This window comes from Heloderma suspectum, chromosome 11 (genome assembly GCF_057233095.1).
Source record: "Heloderma suspectum isolate Gila_16-S chromosome 11, 16-S_ref, whole genome shotgun sequence".
Classification (NCBI taxonomy): Eukaryota; Metazoa; Chordata; class Lepidosauria; order Squamata; family Helodermatidae; genus Heloderma; species Heloderma suspectum.
The window spans coordinates 44,439,385-44,459,747 of NC_139468.1; the positions used below are offsets into that span (position 1 = coordinate 44,439,385).

The 20,363-nt window shown below is 48.0% G+C and overlaps 1 protein-coding gene across 15 annotated transcripts in view; it reads left to right on the forward strand.

Moving 5' to 3' along the window:
- Positions 1-20,363, forward strand: part of PPIP5K1 (diphosphoinositol pentakisphosphate kinase 1) — a 109,391-nt gene that overhangs the window by 29,429 nt on the left and 59,599 nt on the right. For all 15 annotated transcript variants that reach the window (XR_014785445.1, XM_084817807.1, XM_084817810.1 and 12 more), the window contains 8 exons: positions 15,501-15,622; positions 15,869-16,051; positions 17,030-17,171; positions 17,967-18,190; positions 18,325-18,452; positions 19,019-19,133; positions 19,823-19,930; positions 20,015-20,131. Coding sequence is in view for 14 of the 15 variants with exons in the window: in XM_084817807.1 (XP_084673933.1) it covers positions 15,501-15,622; positions 15,869-16,051; positions 17,030-17,171; positions 17,967-18,190; positions 18,325-18,452; positions 19,019-19,133; positions 19,823-19,930; positions 20,015-20,131 (1,139 nt within the window). In the remaining variant the exon portion in view is untranslated. The remainder of the gene's footprint in view (positions 1-15,500; positions 15,623-15,868; positions 16,052-17,029; positions 17,172-17,966; positions 18,191-18,324; positions 18,453-19,018; positions 19,134-19,822; positions 19,931-20,014; positions 20,132-20,363) is intronic.

Below are 20,363 nucleotides of genomic sequence, written 5' to 3' on the forward strand. Positions count from 1 at the left end.
AAAAAATCCAGTTTAGTTTTTTTTTTTAAGCATCTGTTTTTGTCCACCCTACTGTAATGTCTTTCTGTCTTAACTGACTCCCCTGCCTTGCTTAGCCTAACTCCACCACCACATAAGCACAGAACCACGATCCTGTCTAGCCCGCGTCTTTGCGCATGTGACTTCAGTCAGAGAGACCGGAAGCCTGGCACTGTCCAGAAGGCGGGGCTGGCAGCCATGCCGGGGAGAGCCATTTTCACGAGGGGAAAAACGGCAATGCATGCCCAAGTTTGATGGGTAGGCGACTTCCTTTTACGAGACCGTAAGTCCAGGGTTAAGCATGTTTATGATGAGGTTTAATTGTAATGATGCTGTTTTTTAAGTAGGAGACATTTAGTATTTTGTTTATGGTGTTTAAAAAAACAATAATTTAGGGCGCAATCCTATGGCCACTAAACAGCATCTAGACAGCCATAGGATTTGTCGGTTCCTAGAAACCTGGCTCCCAGCCCCCGCCCCTGCTGCCTTGTAGGAGGCACAGGTCGCCCCCGGCTCCATGCTCATAAGAGCAGTGCAGAGTGGCCAAAGAGGGGGCGTTCCTGGGGGCGGGGCAGGGAGGGCACCAAGGAAGCGCCATTATAATGCTTCCTATGTGCCATCTGGCCTCCCCCCCTGCTCCAACATGCCAAAATCGGCTGTCTAGCCACAAATACAGGGTGGACAGAGTGTGGTGGAGAAGATCCCCTCCATGCTATGCCTGCCCTGCATTGCATAGTCGGCTGCTTCCGAGTTCAGAGGTGGCTGACTATCCCCATAGGATTACACCCTCAATTAATTTTTATTTAAATCATCAATTTTTGTGCACCCTGGTTGGATGCAGATTTAGTTATACTCAGAGGAGACCCATTTTTTAAAATCTATTTTTATTTTATTTTTACAAATAAAATAAACACTACCAACAATGTAATCAAAATCTTCAGTTTCCAACATTACAGTATTCTAAAAACAAGAAGCAAGGGAGGATAGCAAAAGAAGAAAGAGAAAAAAAGAAAAAGAAAAAACAGAATTATATTAAACTTCAATAAGAACAAACCAAGTATCCAAACAATCTTATAGTGTTGCAGAACTCAGAGTCAGAGAGACCACGGAGTGAAGGAAAAAGAGTTTTTCTTTATTTAACGCGCGGGCTTAAGGCTGGAATCATTTCCAAAGAGCCAAAAGCCCCGATTTACATCAGCAGATTGTTTTTATAGATATTGTGACACATAGGAAACGGCTCCTCCTCTCCCTCTCGCGTGGGGTTGCAGTCCTCAACATTTCTTCTCCTAGCACCATTGTTTATAATACAAGAAATGGGTTATAGGGTAGCCATGATAAGCAGAGAACAGCAGAGAACAGCAGAGAACATGATATACATATCACTATGACCTTAGTCTTTGTTGACATAAGAAATTCCTGTGTCTCGTCAGCTTACAAACATATATTTCAGAGAGCAAGAGCTCAGCAAGAACATGAGGCATAAGACTGCATGAGGCTACTTAGTCTGACCCCCGATATGGCTGCTACATTCCCCCCTTAAATGCATAATTTCATTACAGTTATAGCATTTCTGATAAGCGAATGCTCATAATAGTCTGCAAAGCACCATACAAAACTTTTCATAACATACATATCACTTAACCTCCTGTTGGGCTATTAGAGCGTAGCGGGCAGCTGTTTTTGTGGCTGAGGCAGTAAACAGATTGTTTAAGCAAAGCATAAACCAGGGAGTGCAGAAACATAACAGCACCCCTACTAATACCACTGGTAAGATCAGAACAAATAATGCTTTGAGCCAGCTAAGATCTGGAAGCCAAGAGGTTAACCAGTCGAGCCTATCATGTTGTCCTATTGTTATGTCAGCCACTATATGGTGCAGATTGTTGATCTGTCTACAGCATTACTATTATCAGTTAAATTAAAACAGCACAGCTTTTGGTGCGTCTCACAACCCAGATGATGAAGAAGGAAGAGGTAATCTATACCAGCTCGATTTTTTTATTTAGTAATGACAATGCTCGTGAGGTGGCATTTATGCTCTTAGCCAAGCTGCAAGCTAACTGGTTGATTTCCAGACCATCAGCCAAGGCTAGACCTGGAACTCCAACTAACGATACTGCCAGTGCCAATTTGTCTGAGTCAGAGTATAGCTGTAGGTGGCTATTACAATTTTCAGTTAGTTGGAGTGCTCTAGGCTGCCGTCGATGGATTTTCTCTGGCCACGGGGGAAGAATTGGCACCAAACGCAACATGGGTGGTTATCAGACAAGTTGGCTGGAATGAATGACCAGGTACGGGAACCACAGGTTCAAAACCATCCATGAGGCAGAAGTATATGTGCATAATTAAAAGATATGTTTTGAATTTCATTACAGTGGAAGGGGGGGCTAGGGATAGCTTTACATTTTCCAGAAGATTTTTGACCATTAATAATTCGTGCACACGTGGCATTTGTTCCAGCTACGATGGGAGTATGTAGAGTGAACTCTGTAGGGGGTAAGATTTTTGTAACTATGCCCCAGTCAGAATTTTGGGAATAAGTCAAGTTTATATTAAAATTGCTTAACATGGTATCTTTTTGAATTTTCCCAGGATGTCTACAGACAGGTATTAGGCAAGAGCTAATAAGCCTGTTTGCAGGTATATCCCTTGGTAAACAAAAATGCTTTACTCCAGTGATGTTAGCTAAGTGAAGCCAGTAATTATCAGCGAATCGCTGGGACAGATTTCCCTCTCTAGGGGTAGACCCCCCTTTTTCGCACCTTATTAAGGAAACACAATGCAACACTACTAACACTACAACACACATGTTTGATCTTCTTTGGGATCTGACCGTACGCTGGGCAGCTATTCACCTGGCAAGCTGCAGTAGGGTCTAGTCCCCTTCTTCAATTTTCCCCAGTTGCAGGTCTGACCGTACGCAGGGTGGACAGTCTCCCAGTGTGCCCACAGTAAGGTCTAGCCTGAGTCTTCTTACTGCCTTTTCAGAATAATTTTTAAAGGATTTTCAGCTACAGTCCACTTTCCTTTTTGCTTTTTTGACTCGTGTCCAATGTATCCAGGGTTTAACTCCAGCTACTTTTATAGCTGCGGGGGTGGAAAGTATGACAGTTTTTGGTCCTCTCCATCTGGGAGTCAAAGGGTCATTTTTCTACTTTTTGACCCATACTTTATCTCTTGGTTGGAAGGGATGAACTTCTGTGATGGGAATTGGGGGCTTATTTTCTAAGACAAAGCGATGCTGGGCTTGAAGAACTTTTCCCAGTGTTTGGACTTCTTGTTTAAGGCTAACGTTTGCTTGCTGTTGATGCCACTCCAGTGTCAATCATGAAGTCAGTGTCACGGCCCCTCACAGTCAATGTCACGGCCCCTCTCAAGCTGTCTTCTCTCTTGCCCGTTCTGGCTCCTTTGGTTTTCTCCTTTGTGTATTTGATTTATTTTATTTGGGCATTCATGCCACCAATGTCCATCTTGTCCACACCGGGCACACTGGTTCTTTCTTAAGAATCCTCTGCTTCTGCTGGGTCTTCTTTCATTTTTCTTTGTCCACGTCTTCTTGGGCCTCTGGGTCGAGGGGGTATACTGGCGATAGGCATCTAAAAGACGCTCCAAGTACGCTGTGGGGCCTCGGTGGCACCTTGCAGCACTTTAGACACTTTGGTCATATTAACTGACTTCTTCATACCTGCCTTCATGGCTTCTAACAGCAGGGTTTGATACTGGGTGAGGCGCTCTAGCCCCGCTTGTGTTTTGGGATTCCAGCGGGGGGGGGGGGGGATTTACTTACAAGGAGACTTTATTGGGTAACTTACAGCACACAGGCGTACCTAATGGTTGGATCAGACAGCTTCTCTGAACCATGAGCTATTGGGCTAAATGGGTTTTATGCCATACATGTTACCCATGAGGCAGCACAACACTAGCAAGCATTTTCAGCATAGGCTAGAAGTGTTTGGTTCTCAGGCACAGCTTCCTGTAAACAAACTTCGCTTCCCAGGCAAAGTGCTTGATAACACTTTTACTCATTAGTATGGGAAGAGAAATCTCTCTTTCTTTCTTTTGCTTTCTTTTTCTTGCTGATCTGCCTGTATTGCAGATTATGTTTCAAACTTTTTACATAATCCTCTCTATGCACCAGCCTTGTCTCTTCATTTGTCTTTTTCAAGTTAAACTCACTTACTTAAACCTTTCTGCCCTACACTAGTCCCAATGACACACATTTGGGATAGGCTCTTCTTTTCCTTCTAGTTACATTTTTTCATCTTAAAGAACTATTACATTATTGTGGCTACTTTACTCCAGGTAATAAGCTCCAGGCACAATCAGCTGCTTTTAAATCACCCTGGGGGCAACTATGGCCACGCTTCTTCTTTACAAATGTTTCTCTTTGCCTTTTGCCTCCTCTTTCTTCTTCCCCCCCCTTCTCTATCTGTCTGCCACTTTCTCTATTTCTCTGTCTTTTCTACTTGTCTTTGTCTTTCTCTACTTGTCTTTCATTGGGAACCACACTCACTATCATTTGGAGTTGCAACTAACACTAATCTGCAAATATCACATATATTTTATGATATCTAAGAAATCATAAAATATACACAACAAACTTTTTTTGCAATTTAATACAATGAATGGAAAACACTTTTTGCATGATGGAGCAGATCCAGCAGTTGGGGGGGGGGGAGCTCTTGGGGCTATCGATCACTAGACAAGCTAGCCAGGGATTTACAATATCACACACACACACACCCCTCTTTTCTTCTCTTCCCCTTCAACTTGGTACACGAAAGCAAAGTGCCGAAACTCAGGACGCTGGGGGGTGATGGGCATCGCCTTATACTTGCATTTTTCAGGCAGCCATTAATCTTCTTCGGGGAGGCGGTGGGGTGATTTGCAGGACTTCAAAGGCAAGCTTCTCAGTTTGTTCGTTTTTGTAAATCCCAAGCTTAAAACAGGACACGATGAGGTACAGGGCAGCCAAATCTTTGCTTTGGCACGGGCAACAAATAACTCAGGTCAGCTTTCTTCACTGGGGTCTCAAACAGGAGAACAGTCTTAATTTAAAGTTGTAACATCACTGACAGTGTCAGCCAGCCAGCTACACAGATTTCACTGTTTTTTAAGACAGTTACTCCAATATCTTTTTTTCTTCTAAATCAGGTTATCAGGAAATTCTTCACCTTTATTCCGTTTTGCGCCTTTATCTTCTGGGTCTTCATTTTCAGTTTCCATTTCTTAGGGATTTTATTTCAATTAGGCGAGGTGATGATGTTGCACAACTCAGAACGTTGTGGGCAATTCTCCTGCCCCCCCCCTCTCGGCGCGCTAGGCTAACAGCTACTTCTTCGGCCTCACGCTCTCACGCTCCCACGCTTCGTTAAAAGCCAGGCTGTCCTGCAACATTTCTGTAATTAACAGCCACAGATCTTGTTCTTTTTTTTCTCTCAGCTCAACCTTGAGCTTTTTGCTGTCTCCTCTCTCTATTCTGAATCTTTTAAAAAAAAAACTTTTTTCTTTTTTTTTTAACATACATCTCAAGGGGGTGCAAGTCTTGCTTCCCCCACCTCCCATAGCCTCCCTCCTAAGATGAAGATGGACACAAAGAGGGAAGGGGATTGGTCAGCGAGTAAGGGGTCTCACTGACCGGCACAAGAGGAATTTTTACACCACGCATTTTGCTACTGGCCTGGGCACCCGGACGGTCAACGGTATGCAACAGAAACCGCAGTAGCCACTCACACAATCATCAATTTCACCACTTCATTCATATGTCCCTGCCACCCACTTCCCCACTTTTCCACTACAGCGAAGCAGTTTCCTCAGCGCCTTGCTGAGTATTAGTGCCTGCTCGGGGGAGTGATCAAGTCCCCCCTCCACCCCCAATCGGGTGGGTCACCTTTTGTATACGTATACAAACACTGACCTTCTTCATAAGGCGGGGCCCTCTTTTTTTCTGCCCAGTGGCCTTTCTCCCTAAAGGCGGGGCCCTCTTTTTACTCCATATACTTGCCTTTCTCCTGAAGGCTTCCAATGTGGGTTTCAACTTAATTGCAGCTGCAGTATGGGCAGGGCTCAAGTTCCTTCCTCCGCTTCCCAAGGTTCTCTTGCTGCTCACAGCCGTTCGGGCAGGCTCAGCGCAGGCTTTCTCCCGTTCACCCAACAAAAAGGTCGGTGGTGCCAAGAAAGGCAGGCATGCGCCGAGTTCTCCCTCCCGGTGTGGCGATTAAGAGCAGGCAACTGCCACCTCTCTGTTTCAGAGCCTGCCACATCCGAGTCACGGCACCATTTATGTTGCAGAACTCAGAGTCAGAGAGACCACGGAGTGAAGGACAAAGAGTTTTTCTTTATTTAACGTGCGGGCTTAAGGCTGGAATCATTTCCAAAGAGCCAAAAGCCCCAATTTACATCAGCAGATTGTTTTTATAGATATTGTGACACATAGGAAACGGCTCCTCTCCCTCCCATGTGGGGTTGCAGTCTTCAACATTTCCTCTCTTAGCACCATTGTTTATAATACAAGAAATGGGTTATAGGGTAGCCATGATAAGCAGAGAACAGCAGAGAACATGATATACATATCACTATGACCTTAGTCTTTGTTGACATGATAAGAAATTCCTGTGTCTCGTCAGCTTACAAACATATATTTCAGAGAGCAAGAGCTCAGCAAGAACATGAAGCATGAGACTGCATGAGGCTACTTAGTCTGACCCCCGATATGGCTGCTACATTAGTACAGAAATAAAAGCAAACAATCCATTTCCATTAGCCATAAATTACTATTCAGTTAACATGTATTAATAAACATTAAAGGTTTAGCCAGCAATGAACAGCAACAACAATAATCCTATAGTGATAGTAGTAATAATACTAATAAAAAGGGGGAAAAAGAGAAGTTTAAAAGAAAGACAAAAACAGGAACAAATCATTTGTATATTTTAAGTAGTATCATATCTAAAAATATTTATATGTATATTCACACACACACAAATATGCACTTTATTACAATATAACATAAAAAAGAGAAAGAAGAAAAAAAATAAGCAAACATTTATCTTTGGCCTACTGCCTGACCACTTATCAGCTAAAACCCAAACAACACTTCAAAAAAACAGTAAAAATGGCTAAGTTCCAACTCCAGAGGCTGAGAGAGTTGGTTCCCTAAATTTAATTTTAATACCAATTAAAAATAATTCTGCAGCGTCAGGATCCAAGAATCTCTTCATCTGATCATCAAAAAGAACACAAAATGTAGCCGGATATTTAATATGATATTGCAGGTTAATTTGCTTTGCCAAACTTCTTGCCTTGGCAAATTGCCTTCTTCTGTCAGCAATTTCTTTAGTATAATCATGAAAGAGCATAATCTTGTCATTTGGTGGTCCCCACCGGAGCGCAGCTCGTTCTCTTGCCAGACGCATAAGGTAATTTTTTGTGGAGACTTGTGAAAATTGAACAATAACAGTCCCAGAAGTCCCTTTAGTGCCATGCCTTGAACCAGGAACACAATATGCTTACTCAATATCAAGTAAGAAATCAGATGGCAAAGCAAATAGCTCATGCAAAAGTTTATCCATAAATTCCAGCGAGCCTATATCAGTAGCCACGTCTTTAATACCAAGGATACGTAGATTCGCTCTGCATGTGAAGGCCTCCAGTTGACAGATTCAAGCAGACAAAACATTATGAGACACTTTCATGGCCGTTTCCTGCACAACAATCCGATCTTCAAGATCATTGACCTTCACTTCCATCTTTTGAAAAGAGATATTAATTAAATCCACAGCCCCCTGAAGGGCGGATATTGAGTCCTGAATTGTTTCAAGTTTCTTTGACTGCTCTCGTAGCTGCAAAGACATAGTTTTTATCAAAGCAAGCAACTCCTCTTCATCTCCGGCATTTTTAGAAACCTTTGCTGGGGGAGCCATTGGGGGGTAGGTGGCGTTTTCAAGCCTTTTTTTCCTTTGGTTCTGCCATCCCCCTTTTTCCAAAACACAACAAGCAAGTATAATTGCAGAAACAAGAAAAACAAACTTACACAGATTTAATTACAAGCCCTCGGAAATTGCTGGTAGTTTAAATTCAGAGATGTTGTTTGGATCCGTCTGTCCTTGTGTCTCCTAATTGCCTAGAAGTTTCAAACAGTGTGCAGTAGATGACACTCCAGCGTCTTTTCTTAAGATTTCAGCCTCTCTGTTTCTTCACAAAAGCAGCTGTTCTTCCAAGATTTCATCCAGATGGTACCGTAAGCTTCCCCTTTTAATTCCAGGGGAAGATAAAAAGGTTTCTCAACCTTTTCCCCGCTGTTTGAGATAAGCAACCTGCAGAACTCTGCACGTCACTGCCGGATGCCATGGCTCCAACCGGATGTTCTGCCAGAGGAGACCCATTGAAATCAATGGGATTTATGTTAGTCACAACCATAGAATCATAGAATAGTAAGGTTGGAAGGGGCCTACAAGGCCATCGAGTCCAACCCCCTGCTCAGTGCAGGAGTCAGAGCATCCCTGACAGATGGCTGTCCAGCCTCGTCTTGAACGCCTCCAGTGTGGGAGAGCCCACTAATTTAAGCAACCAATTTAAGTCCCATTGATTTTAGTGGGTTTACTCTAAGTATGACTAAATCTGGATCCAACCTGTTAAGTATAACATTTCACCCTAAATGCTCTTGGTCTTAGGGATGTCCATTGTGTGAAAATCCAGCCTTTTTTGGGCCTGACAGATACCCACTGCCCACCCAGCTCTGCTTGCGTTTGTGAGCCGAGCCACAAGCTTTTCCCAAAATCCAGGAACTTTTTGGTTCCCCCCCCCCCTTGTGAATAGAAAGTTGCACAAATTGCAGCTGCAACTTTCTGTTTATGAGGAGGAAAAAATCCTGGAACAATTCAAGTCAGGCCAGCTCATGGGGAAGCAAGCTGGAGTCGGGGGGGGGGGGGCGAGCTGATGAAAGCTTGGCAAACTTCACCCCCGAGACGGATTCCTCCAACATCCCTAATTGTTGTTGTTGTTCAGTCGTTCAGTCGTGTCCGACTCTTCAGGCCTTCCTGTCCTGCGCTCTCTCCCGGAACGTGCTCAAGTTCATATTCATTGCATCGGTGATGCTATCTAGCCATCTCATCCTCTGCCGTCCCCTTCTCCTTTTGCCTTCAGTCTTTCCCAGCATCAGGGTCTTTTCCAGAGAGTTTTCTCTTTGCATTAGGTGGCCAAAATATTTGAGCTTCAGCTTCAGGATCTGTCCTTCCAATGAGCACTCAGGGTTGATTTCCTTTAGGATGGACTGATTTGACCTCCTTCTCCAGCATCACAGTTCGAAAGCATCAATTCTTCGGCGCTCAGCCTTCCTTATAGTCCAGCTCTCACAGCCATACATTACTACTGAGAAAACCATAGCTTTGATTAGACGGACCTTTGTCGGCAAGGTGATGTCTCTGCTTCTTACTATGCTGTCTAGGTTTGCCATAGCTTTCCTCCCAAGGAGCAAGCGTCTTTTAATTTCATGGCTACAGTCACCGTCTGCGGTGATCTTGGAGCCCAAGAAAGTAAAATCTGTCATGGCTTCCATTTCTTCCCCTTCTATATGCCAGGAAGTGATAGGGCCAGATGCCATGATCTTCGTTTTTTTAATGTTGAGTTTCAAACCAGCTTTTGCACTCTCCTCTTTCACCCTCAACAAGAGGCTCTTTAGATCCTCTTCGCTTTCTGCCATTAGGGTGGTAACGTCTGCGTATTGGAGGTTGTTGATAATTCTCCCAGCAATCTTAATTCCGACCTCTGAGTCATCCAACCCGGCATTTCTCATGATGTACTCTGCATATAAGTTAAATAAGCAGGGTGACAATATGCAGCCTTGTCGTACTCCTTTCCCAATTTTGAACCACTTAGTTGTTCCATGTCTGGTTCTGACTGTTGCTTCTTGACCCTCGTACAGGTTTCTCAGGAGACAGGTAAGGTGGTCTGGTACTCCCATCACTTTAAGAATTTGCCACAGTTTGTTGTGATCCACACAATCAAAGGCTTTAGCGTAGTCAATGAAGCAGAAATAGACGTTTTTCTGGAATTCTCTTGCTTTCTCCATGATCCAGCGAATGTTGGCGATTTGATCTCTAGTTCTTCTGCCTCTTCGAAACCCAGCTTGTACTTCCGGTAGTTCTCGGTTCGCATACTGCTGAAGCCTAGCTTGTAGGATTTTGAGCATCACCTTTCTGGCATGTGAAATGAGTGCAATTGTGCGGTAGTTTGAACACTCTTTGGCGTTGCCCTTCTTTGGAATTGGAATGTAAACTGACCTTTTCCAGTCTTGCGGCCACTGTTGAGTGTTCCAAATGTGTTGGCATATTGAATGCAGCACTTTAACAGCATCATCTTTTAGGATTTTAAATAGCTCAGCTGGAATACTGTCATCTCCGCTAGCTTTGTTGTTACTAATGCTTTCTAAGGCCCACTTGACTTCACTCTCAAGGATGTCTGGCTCAAGTTCAGTGACCGCACTATCATGGCTATCAGGGACATTCAGATCTTTCCTGTATAGTTCTTCTGTGTATTCTTGCCACCTCTTCTTAATCTCATCTGCTTCTGTTAGGTCCCTGCCTCCTTTGTCCTTTATCATGCCCGTCTTTGCACAAAACGTTCCCTTGAGATCTCCAATTTTCTTGAAGAGATCTCTAGTCTTTCCCATTCTGTTGTTTGCCTTGATTTCTTTGCATTGTTCATTTAAGAAGGCCTTCTTGTCTCTCCTTGCTATTCTCTGGAACTCTGCATTCAGTTGGATATATCTTCCCCTTTCTCCCTTGCTTTTCGCTTCCCTTCTTTCCTCAGCTACTTGTAAAGCCTCATCAGACAGCCACTTGGCTTTCTTGCATTTCTTTTCCTTCGGGATGGATTGAGTTGCTGCCTCCTGAACAATGTTACGGACCTCCGTCCATAGTTCCTCAGGCACTCTGTCTATCAGGTCTAATCCCTGAAATCTATTCCTCACCTCCACTGTATATTCATAAGGGATATGATTTAGGTCATACCTGAATGGTTTAGTGGCTTTCCCTACGTTCTTCAATTTCAGCTGAAATTTTGCAAGCAGCAGCTCATGATCTGAGCCACAGTCAGCTCCAGGTCTTGTTTTTACTGACTGTATGGAGCCTTTCCATCTTTGGCTGCAAAGTACATAATCAATCTGATTTCGATATTGACCATCTGGTGATGTCCATGTGTAGAGTCGCCTCTTGTGCTGTTGGAAAAGAGTGTTTGCTATGATCAGCATGTTCTCTTGGCAAAACTCTATTAACTTTTGTCCTGCTTCATTTTGTACACCAAGGCCATGCCTGCCTGTTATCCCGGTGATTTCTTGACTTCCTGCTTTAGCATTCCAATCCCCTATGATGAAGAGGACATCTCTTTTTGGTGTTAGTTCTCGAAGGTGTTGTAGGTCTTCATAGAACCGATCAACCTCAGCTTCTTCGGCCTCAGTGGTTGGGGCATAGACTTGAATTACTGTGATGTTGAATGGTTTGCCTTGGATTCGTACTGAGATCATTCTATCATTTTTAAGATTGTACCCCAGTACTGCTTTTCCCACCCTTTTGTTGACTATGAGTGCTACTCCATTTTTTCTAAGGGATTCTTGCCCACAATAGTAGATATGATGGTCACCTGAATTAAATTCGCCCATGCCTGTCCATTTGAGTTCGCTGATTCCCAAGATGTCAATGTTCAATCTTGCCATCTCATGTTTGACCACCTCCAGCTTACCTTGATTCATTGATCTGACATTCCAGGTTCCTAAACAATATTGTTCTTCACAGCATTGGACTTTCTTTTCATCACCAGACACATCCACAGCTGAGTGTCCTTTCGGCTTTGGCCCAGCTGCTTCACTCTTTCTGGCGCTACTTGGAAATACCCTCTGCTCTTCCCCAGTAGTATATTGGACACCTTCCGACCTGAGGGGCTCATCTTCCGGCGTCATCTCTTTTAGCCTTGTGACACGTTCCATGGGGTTTTCTTGGCAAGAATACTGGAGTGGGTTGCCATTTCCTTCTCCAGTGGACCATGTTTTGTCAGAACTCTCTGCCATGACCTGTCCGTCTTGGGTGGCCCTGCACGGCATAGCTTATGGCTTCACTGAGTTACGCAAGCCCCTTCGCCACAACAAGGCAGTGATCCATGAAGGGGAAACATCCCTAATTACTTCCTACTATGTCTCTCTGCTGCTCTGATTTTGGTGTTTTTATTTGTTGTGTTTTTGTATATGTCCCACTTCTCCAAGATGCTTTTGCCTGATAGAGCAACTTAGAAATTCTCTAAATAAATAAAATAAATCAACAGAGACACAGTTGAAGCAATCCCAGCTTTTATTGAACAGATAAAAGCAGTGGAGTGATGTTGCGCTATGACAGCATCATAGACAGCATCATTGGTTGTTCCTACTAGGAACAACCAAGCCTGTTGTTCCTAGTAGGGCTCTTCTGCCGTTGAAAGCTATGTAGCAGCTTTGGGGCAACCTGTACAGCTTTTCCTACGACTGCAGCTCCATACTGAGAATGGCCGCACCTGTAGCAGGCCTGTCTGTTGTGTATTCATTGTATGATATGGCTATCCTGCTTTTCAGACAAACATGGTCTTACAAAGCAGCTCACATCAGTTAAGAAAGAAAGAAAGAAAGAAAGAAAGAAAGGAAGACAGGTTTACAAACCCCATAGACAAGACATGCTAGAGAAGAATGGAAGGGGAGGAGGGGGAGGTCAGCTTGACCATGCCGGAACGACGTGGTGAGTTGCGAACAGGTGTTGATACCCCATTGGGCCTGGCTGCCCCCGCTTGCTGTGAAGTGCCTCCTGGGAAGTGGGGGGACCCCTCCCCGTGGCCGAGGACAGAGGCCAGATTCTGTTGCTCTTCAGCTCTGCACTCCCAAGGCAACTCTGAAAAGATGCCGGATCCTTGTAAACCGGAATTGCTGCAGTCCCACAGTGGAGCAGCTGGCTGCCCATGAGCCTCTGCTGCTCTTGCAGACTGTGGGACGCTGGGCCTAGGGAATGCCTCTCCTCTCGCGTGTCCTGCTGCTGGCTGGCAGAGAGGCCCGAGGGGCTGGGCTGAGGGGCGGCGAAGGGTGGGCAGCACTTGCATCATCAGGAGCTGCTTTGTTGGAGCAGTTGAGTGAGTCAAGGAAGAGGTTCTTGGCCTCAGGCGTGCTTCCATGCTGCATCCCTCAAAGCTGCTTCTCGCTTCACCACCGAGGCCTGCGTTTGGAGGTTCGGGTGTTGCAGGAGAGCACGTGGTCACCGAGACAGTCGTTGCCTGCGGGGTGAGCATTGGGCCTTTTGCCCCCGTTTGCCCTGCGTTTGCCCCAGCTCTGACTCTGCATGCGAAAAGGGGCCGCCAGTGTCCAGCTAGGAGGAGGATCTCCTGTGTTCCCCGCAAAGGTGGCTGCGCCTCCCTGGTGCCTGCGCTGGCCTGTGCTCGTGGGCATCCAGGGCCCCCTCTCCGCCATTTGCAGAGGCATCCCGGCACCTCTGAATGGGAAAAGCGGCTAGTGCCTGACGAGTAATGGAGGATTGTTAAAACTTGTACGGTTTCCCCATATTCTGGACAGAGTCAGTGGGGGAGACACTGGCCTTGGGGGGGAGTGAGCGCTCTGCACACGCAGAGTGGGTTTGAGATTCTTGGGGGGTCTGGACCCTTGTTTGGTTCTGGAGTCCTGAGGTAGGGTTCCTATGAGGGGTCTGAGAAGAAAATCTTGTTCATCTGCCTCTCATTTCTTTTTGCTTTTGTCCCGGCATTTGGGCGTGCCAAGTGTTCCATCTGCAAAGGCCCCACCTGTCTGCTTCTACTTATCTAAGTCTGGGGAGAAGAGCTGGAGCCCCAGGTAAGAACAACAGAGAGTCTTGTGGCACCTTAAAGACCAACACATTTATTCTGGCATAAACTTTTGTGGATTACACTCCACTTTATCAAATGCATGCAGTATTATGGAGAGTTTGATGTGGGGATGGGGAAGAGAATGTCAAACAGTGAGATTAGAAAGAAACTAAATGCAGAAAGTGCCTATCATCCAACAATCGTGCTTTAAAATTGGTGACAGACCTTAAAGAGGCCATCGTGGAGCAAAGGAACTTCAAAGGGAGATTAGAGCAAGAGACTGCTAAATTAGAATCCATCAACAGATTTAATTCTGTCGCCAGAGGCTTGAATCGGGATAAAGGATTTTTATCACATGTTGCATGTATAAATTGGCTTACCTAGTGCCAGGATGTTTGTGTTATTAGCAACAACTGCGCTGTGAATGATCGCTATTAGTAATGAAATGGTCACTTCCTTCTGACCTCACTGTTTACAATTCCACCACCACCCTCCATGAAACTCCATAATACTCAATGCATCAGGTGGGCTGTAGTCCATGAAAGCTTCTGCCAGAATAAGCTTGTTAGTCTTCGAAGTGCCACAAGACTCTTCGCTGTTTTTGCTGTAAGAGACCAACGCGGCCCCCCTCCAGAAACTGATCCAGGGTGTTGTTGTTCATGTACTCTTGGTGGTGTGCCAGGATTGACTGCAGAGTTTGTTTGTTTGTTTGTTTGTTTGTTTATTTATTTATTTATTACATTTCTATACCAGCCAAAGCTCTCTGGGCAGTTCACAACAGTTAAAATAATAAAATACAACATGATAAAATACAGTATACAAGTTTAAAATACAGGATAAAATAAAAATTAAAACCAAAATAAAACCTACCTGCAGTGCAAAGATTTAAAACAGAAACTGAAAGACTAAAATGGCTGGGAAAATAAGGAGGTGTTCACCTGGTGCTGAAAAGAGTGCAACATAGGAGCCAGGAGAGCCTCTCTGGGTCGCTCACCCACAACCAGGATGCCACAGCAGAAAAAGCCGTGTTCTTAGTAGCCGCTCACCTCACTTCCTTTGGCAGAGGGCTCCCAGAGAAGGCCTCTGAAGACGATCTTAGGGTCCAGGCAGGTATATATGGGAGGAGATGATCCTTCAGGTAACCAGGCTGATGCTGAGTCAGTCAGTATCCTGTCCTCCGTTCTGATTGGGAAGTGGTAGACTTCTGATTTACACCACCCCTTTTGTTAGTGTGATGTTACATCCTCACTGAGCCCTGGGAGAGCAAAAGATTCCTCCCCTCCTCCACTTGTTCTTTTCCCTTGCGGTGGCAGGAGGCTGGTGCTATCCTGGGGTATCTTCTGGCTCCACTGGTGCAAGGGACTTTGAGGCGTAACCCCGGATCATGCAGTAAAATGTGTGTCTGTGCCTGAGGCTGGACACGGATTATTTGCTAAGTAGAGGAACAGTTGGATCAGGCCATCAGCTGCCAAGTGGCATTTCTAACCTGGGATGGTAGCGTTCCGATGTGCCAAAATGTGCCCCCCAGCCCAGAGCCTTGCCTCTCATCCACCTCAAGCCTCTCTGACAAGGGTGTGTTTGCGATGGAAGCCCCAAGGGCTCAGGCTGCAGCCGTTGGCCATGCGCTGTTCTCCACCCAGGGGACTATGCTGGCTTCCCAGGATGTGGCCTCCTTCGGCTGCACAGCACTTACCGCCACGACCTCAAAATCTACGCCTCCGATGAAGGCAGGGTCCAGATGACAGCGGCAGCATTTGCAAAGGTGGGTTCCTTCTCTCCAGTGTGGGAGGCACCTTCTGCTGGATCCTCTTGTAAAGCTGGTGAGCTCTTGCAAGTGCTGGGGGGGGGGGGGGCTGATGCCCTGCCCCTCTTGCCTGGAGCCACGTGTCAGGCATATTCCATTCTGTGGGGTAAAGTGAGTCCTGCATGTGGCTTCCTTACTATCCTGGGCAGTTCTATCAGGATTGGGGCCATACCCAGGGCAGCTTGGACCTGTTCCCCTCTGCAGGGCCTCCTTGCGCTAGAGGGGGAGCTGACGCCCATTCTGGTGCAGATGGTGAAGAGCGCCAACATGAACGGCCTTCTGGACAGCGACAGCGACTCCCTCAGCAGCTGCCAGCACCGGGTGAAGGCGCGCCTCCGGGAGATCATGCAGAAGGACGCCGCGTTCTGCGAAGAGGACTGCGAGAAGGTGAGGGGCAGCCTGGCCAGCAGGAGCCGTCCTTCATTTTCACTGATGTATTTTAATAGAACCAATGACCTGGGGAGGTGGTGGGCTCTCCCACGCTGGAGGCCTTCAAGACGAGGCTGGACAGCCATTTGTCAGGGAAGCTCTGACTTGGATTCCTGCATTGAGCAGGGGGTTGGACTCGATGGCCTTGTAGGCCCCTTCCAACCCTACTATTCTATGATTCTATGATAAGCCTGCCCTCCCCAAACAGTGTGCAGATAAAATGATATATCTGTAAAAGCATACTGTAAAAGCATAGTTAACTAAAACAACAACCTAAAACATTTTAACACAAGCCGACAAGAAAGAAAGGCGACAGTTAAAACTATTTATTTATTTACAATATTTATATACCGCTCCTCATCAGAAGATTTCGGAGCGGTGAACAACATAAGAATAAAACAATGGTTAAACAAGTTAAAAAAGTTAAAACATTTTTAAAAAGACAAATCCCAAAGAAGTGGAATTCAACAACCCACGGCTGGTCATGCAAGGAAGGCCTCTTGAAAGAACAATGTCTTCAGGAGGCGCCGAAAAGAACACAATGTTGGCGCCTGCCTGACCTCTAAAGGCAGGGAATTCCATAGGAAGGCGGCCACCACACTGAAGGCTCTTCTCCTGGTGGACTCCAACAGGGCCATAGGTCCATGTGGAACCACCAGGAACATGCCCTCTGATGACCTCAGTGACCACTTATCTACAGCTTATCAAGAGCATAATTCAATTAAAAGCAGGTGGAAAACTCCACCTCTGTAAGGCCCTTGTAAGACCAGTCAGGGAGGGAGCCAAGAGCACTTCCCGAGGAAGGGAGTTCCATCGGGATGAGAAGGCCGTTCTCTTGTGCCTGCCAACGTGGGGGTTTGCAAATAGAGCTGCTGCTTAAGACCTGTTACTTAGTGTAACTTTTTAAATTATTGCTGTGCTCTTATCTGCCTTCAGCTGGCACCAACAGGCAGTGTCTCGCTCATCAAGTCCATGGGCATCATCCAGAATCCTGTGGAAATCTGTGATCGGGTCTTTGACCTGATTGAGAGCCTCACTTCTCAGATCCAGAAACAGCTGGAAGACCCCAAGTCTGCAGGTGGGGAGAGTGGGGTATAGGGATGGGGGAGGATGCTTTGTGGTTTGTGTTCATGTGCTCTAGGGCAGTGGGGAAGATTGGGGTCACTGGGGGACCATGGGTTTGTGACTCCTAAATTAGGCTGCAGAGATGAAAGAAAGCTGTGGGAGCGGGAGGTGGGGGAGCAGAAGTGAGTTTTTGTGTGATGACTGTGAGTTCAGTTTGATACTGAAAACAAATTCCTGTGTTGAGCCTGTGCTCTGAGGCACCCTGTTCCTCCATTCTTACTGTCTGTTCCCCACATATCCAGCCGCTATTTTGCACCTGGCTCGTGGGGGTGGACCTTGCAGTTCTAATGAAAAAAAACAAAGTAGATCCTGCAGTCCTTGAAGTCTGCTCCCCCCCACCCTAGGATGCTGGGTGGATGGGAAGCTTTAGGCTTGCAGGACCTACTTGGTAAAATAGGGGTAAGCAGAGAGCAGACATGCGCAGAATTCAGGGACGGCCTCTGCCCACGGGCCCAGGGTTTGTTTTTGTGTCGGAACTCAGTTCACAGTCATTCCACACAAGCATCCACTCCTGGTTCTCCCTGCCCCCTTCCCTGCCTGCCCTGGCTTCGTATTTCTGAAGTCTGATTTTGCGGGGGGGTCTCTTTGCTGCCGCTGTTGCTACAGCAGTTGGGAGTCCGAGGAGCCTTGGCATCTCACGGCACATCTCCGCGAGGTCTGCCGGTGGCCCCCAATCTCCCTTCTGCCCTAGGGCTGTTCTGACCTTGTTCCCTCCACCTGCGCGGCTGTGGGCGCCGTCGTTCTCTAGACCTGCAGCTCTACCACAGTGAGACACTGGAGCTGATGCTGCAGCGCTGGAGGAAGCTGCAGCAGGACTTCCGCTTGAGGAACAGGCGCTACGACGTCAGCAAGATCCCGGACATCTACGACTGTGCCAAGTACGACACGCAGCACAACGCTGGCCTCCGCCTGGAGGGCACCACGGAGTTGCTCCGGCTCTCCAAGGCCCTGGCTGATGTCGTCATCCCCCAGGTATGGCACGGTGTGGTTGCTGGGCAGCCCCAGGCGGTGCAGAGTTGCCAGCCACACGGGCAAGAGCACCTGGCCCCAGGCTTGGCCGAGAGGCCCCTCGAAGCACCCTCATTTCACCGCCTCCTCCTTGGCAGGAATATGGGATCAACAAGCAAGAGAAGCTGGATATTGCCGTTGGCTTCTGCCTGCCACTCATCAGGAAGATCCAGCTGGACCTGCAGAGGACCCATGAGGATGAGTCTGTCAACAAACTGCATCCCCTGTAAGGACTGTTGGGAGGGGGGCACAGGGCAGATCCCCCACTGGGAGAGCTGGGCGGGGAGGGCAGGAGGTAGCAGCGGGGTGGTGTTCCTGCTTCTTTGCTGTGCGTCACGTCTCTTGGACTCACTTCCTGTCAGAGTGTGGAACATCACCCTGTCTGTCGCCAGACCACCCTGGAGGTCTCCCTCGTGCAGGCGCCTCGCCTCCTCCTGCCCTTGGCAGCCGCAGTGGGCTCCCGCAGGATGTGCACAGCCTTTCCTCTGGGTGGGCCTCCCGCCTTTGCCTGGTGTGGCTCTGCTGGCTGGCATGGTGGCTCTGAGCTACGGCCCTCGGCCCGTTGGCCACCTTGCCCCCTCCTGCCGGGTGTCAGCTCCGCATTGCATGGCCAGGGAGGGCTGCCCGCCCCCTTGGCCCTGGTGCCAGCCTCCAGGCCTCTGGTGCCAGAGCTCTTGGCATGGCTGCTGCTTTGCAGCAGCAAGGCGCCTCCCTTCTTTGGGACCATCTTCCTTGCACCCTGTGTCGCTGCTCGAGCTACGGCTCATGCAGCTCTCGCTGGTCTGGTTTCAGGTATTCGAGAGGAGTCCTGTCTCCAGGGCGCCACGTCCGAACACGTCTGTACTTCACCAGTGAGAGCCATGTCCATTCCCTGCTCAACATCTTCCGCTATGGGGGCCTCCTGGATGTGAGCGAGCCAGCGGCGTGTGGCGGGGGGGTGTGATTGGGCATTCAGTGGGGACGTGCAGTGGCTTAGCCAGAGTTCACCAGCTCCTGTGAGGCAGGGAAAGACTCCTTGCAGTTTAGCTTTGCCAGCTCTTGCACTGGCTGTAGCAGAAGCCGCCCCCCCGCTCCCTTCAAGGGACTCTTCGTGGAGGAAGCCCTTTACACCACCAGCGGTCTCCATGTCCTGGCACAGGCCTCCCGTGGTTTCAGAGCCAACAGGTGCTGAGCCTCTTCTGTTTTGTTTGCCCTGGGAGAAAGGTGGGAGTGTGCCGAGTGCTTCTCCTGGCTTGGAGACACGGTGGATGCGTCTCTGCAAACTCGCATCCTTTCCCCATTGCTGACCTGCTCTGGATCCTTTCTCAGTCCTCCTCAGCAGCTCCTCTCTCAAGGAAAGGCAGGCTCTCTGCTCCCCGCCCCCCCAATGCCCTTGTGTATGCCTGAAAGGGCCCAAAGCATGCTGGGCTTTTCAGCCAGTGTGAGCGAGAGAGCTGTGAAAAGCTGCGGGCTATGAAGCCTTGTGCAAAACCCCCTCAGGCAAACTCCAAAATCCCGGTGAGTCCTGGACTCCGGCAGGGCCGTGTAGCTGGGCTTCCCCTTTCGGCCCTTGTCAGCGCTTTCATCCTGCACTCCTTCCCGCCTTGTGCGTGCCAGGAATCTAAAGACCCACAGTGGAAGAGGGCCATGGACTACCTCAGTGCCATTTCGGAGCTGAACTACATGACGCAGATTGTCGTCATGCTCTATGAGGACAACAACAAGGTGAGGGGGGCGGCGGCAGCCGGGGCAGGCCAAGGGCCGAAGCTGCACCCCGGTTTCTACAGCAGCGCCTTGCTGTCTTGGCAGGACCCTTCCTCGGAGGAGCGGTTCCACGTGGAGCTGCACTTCAGCCCAGGAGTGAAGGGCTGCGAGGAGGATGGCAGCGCCCCCGCGGGGTGTGGCTTCCGCCCTGCATCAGCAGAGGTGAGCCTGCTGTGGCCCTCGATGGGGCCCCGCCTGCCCGCAGCAGGCATGGAGCTTCCCCTCCTCTGTGGCTCCTGGTCTGGCTTCAGGCCTGCTCTGGACCGGCTCTCTCCTGGGAAGGGGCACAGAAGTGGGACCTGGCAGGCTACTCCTCGGAGGGTGGTGGGTGAAGAGAGACTGGATGCAACTAGCAGAGAAGATGAGAGGGGGCGGCTGGACACTCTCTTTGCCC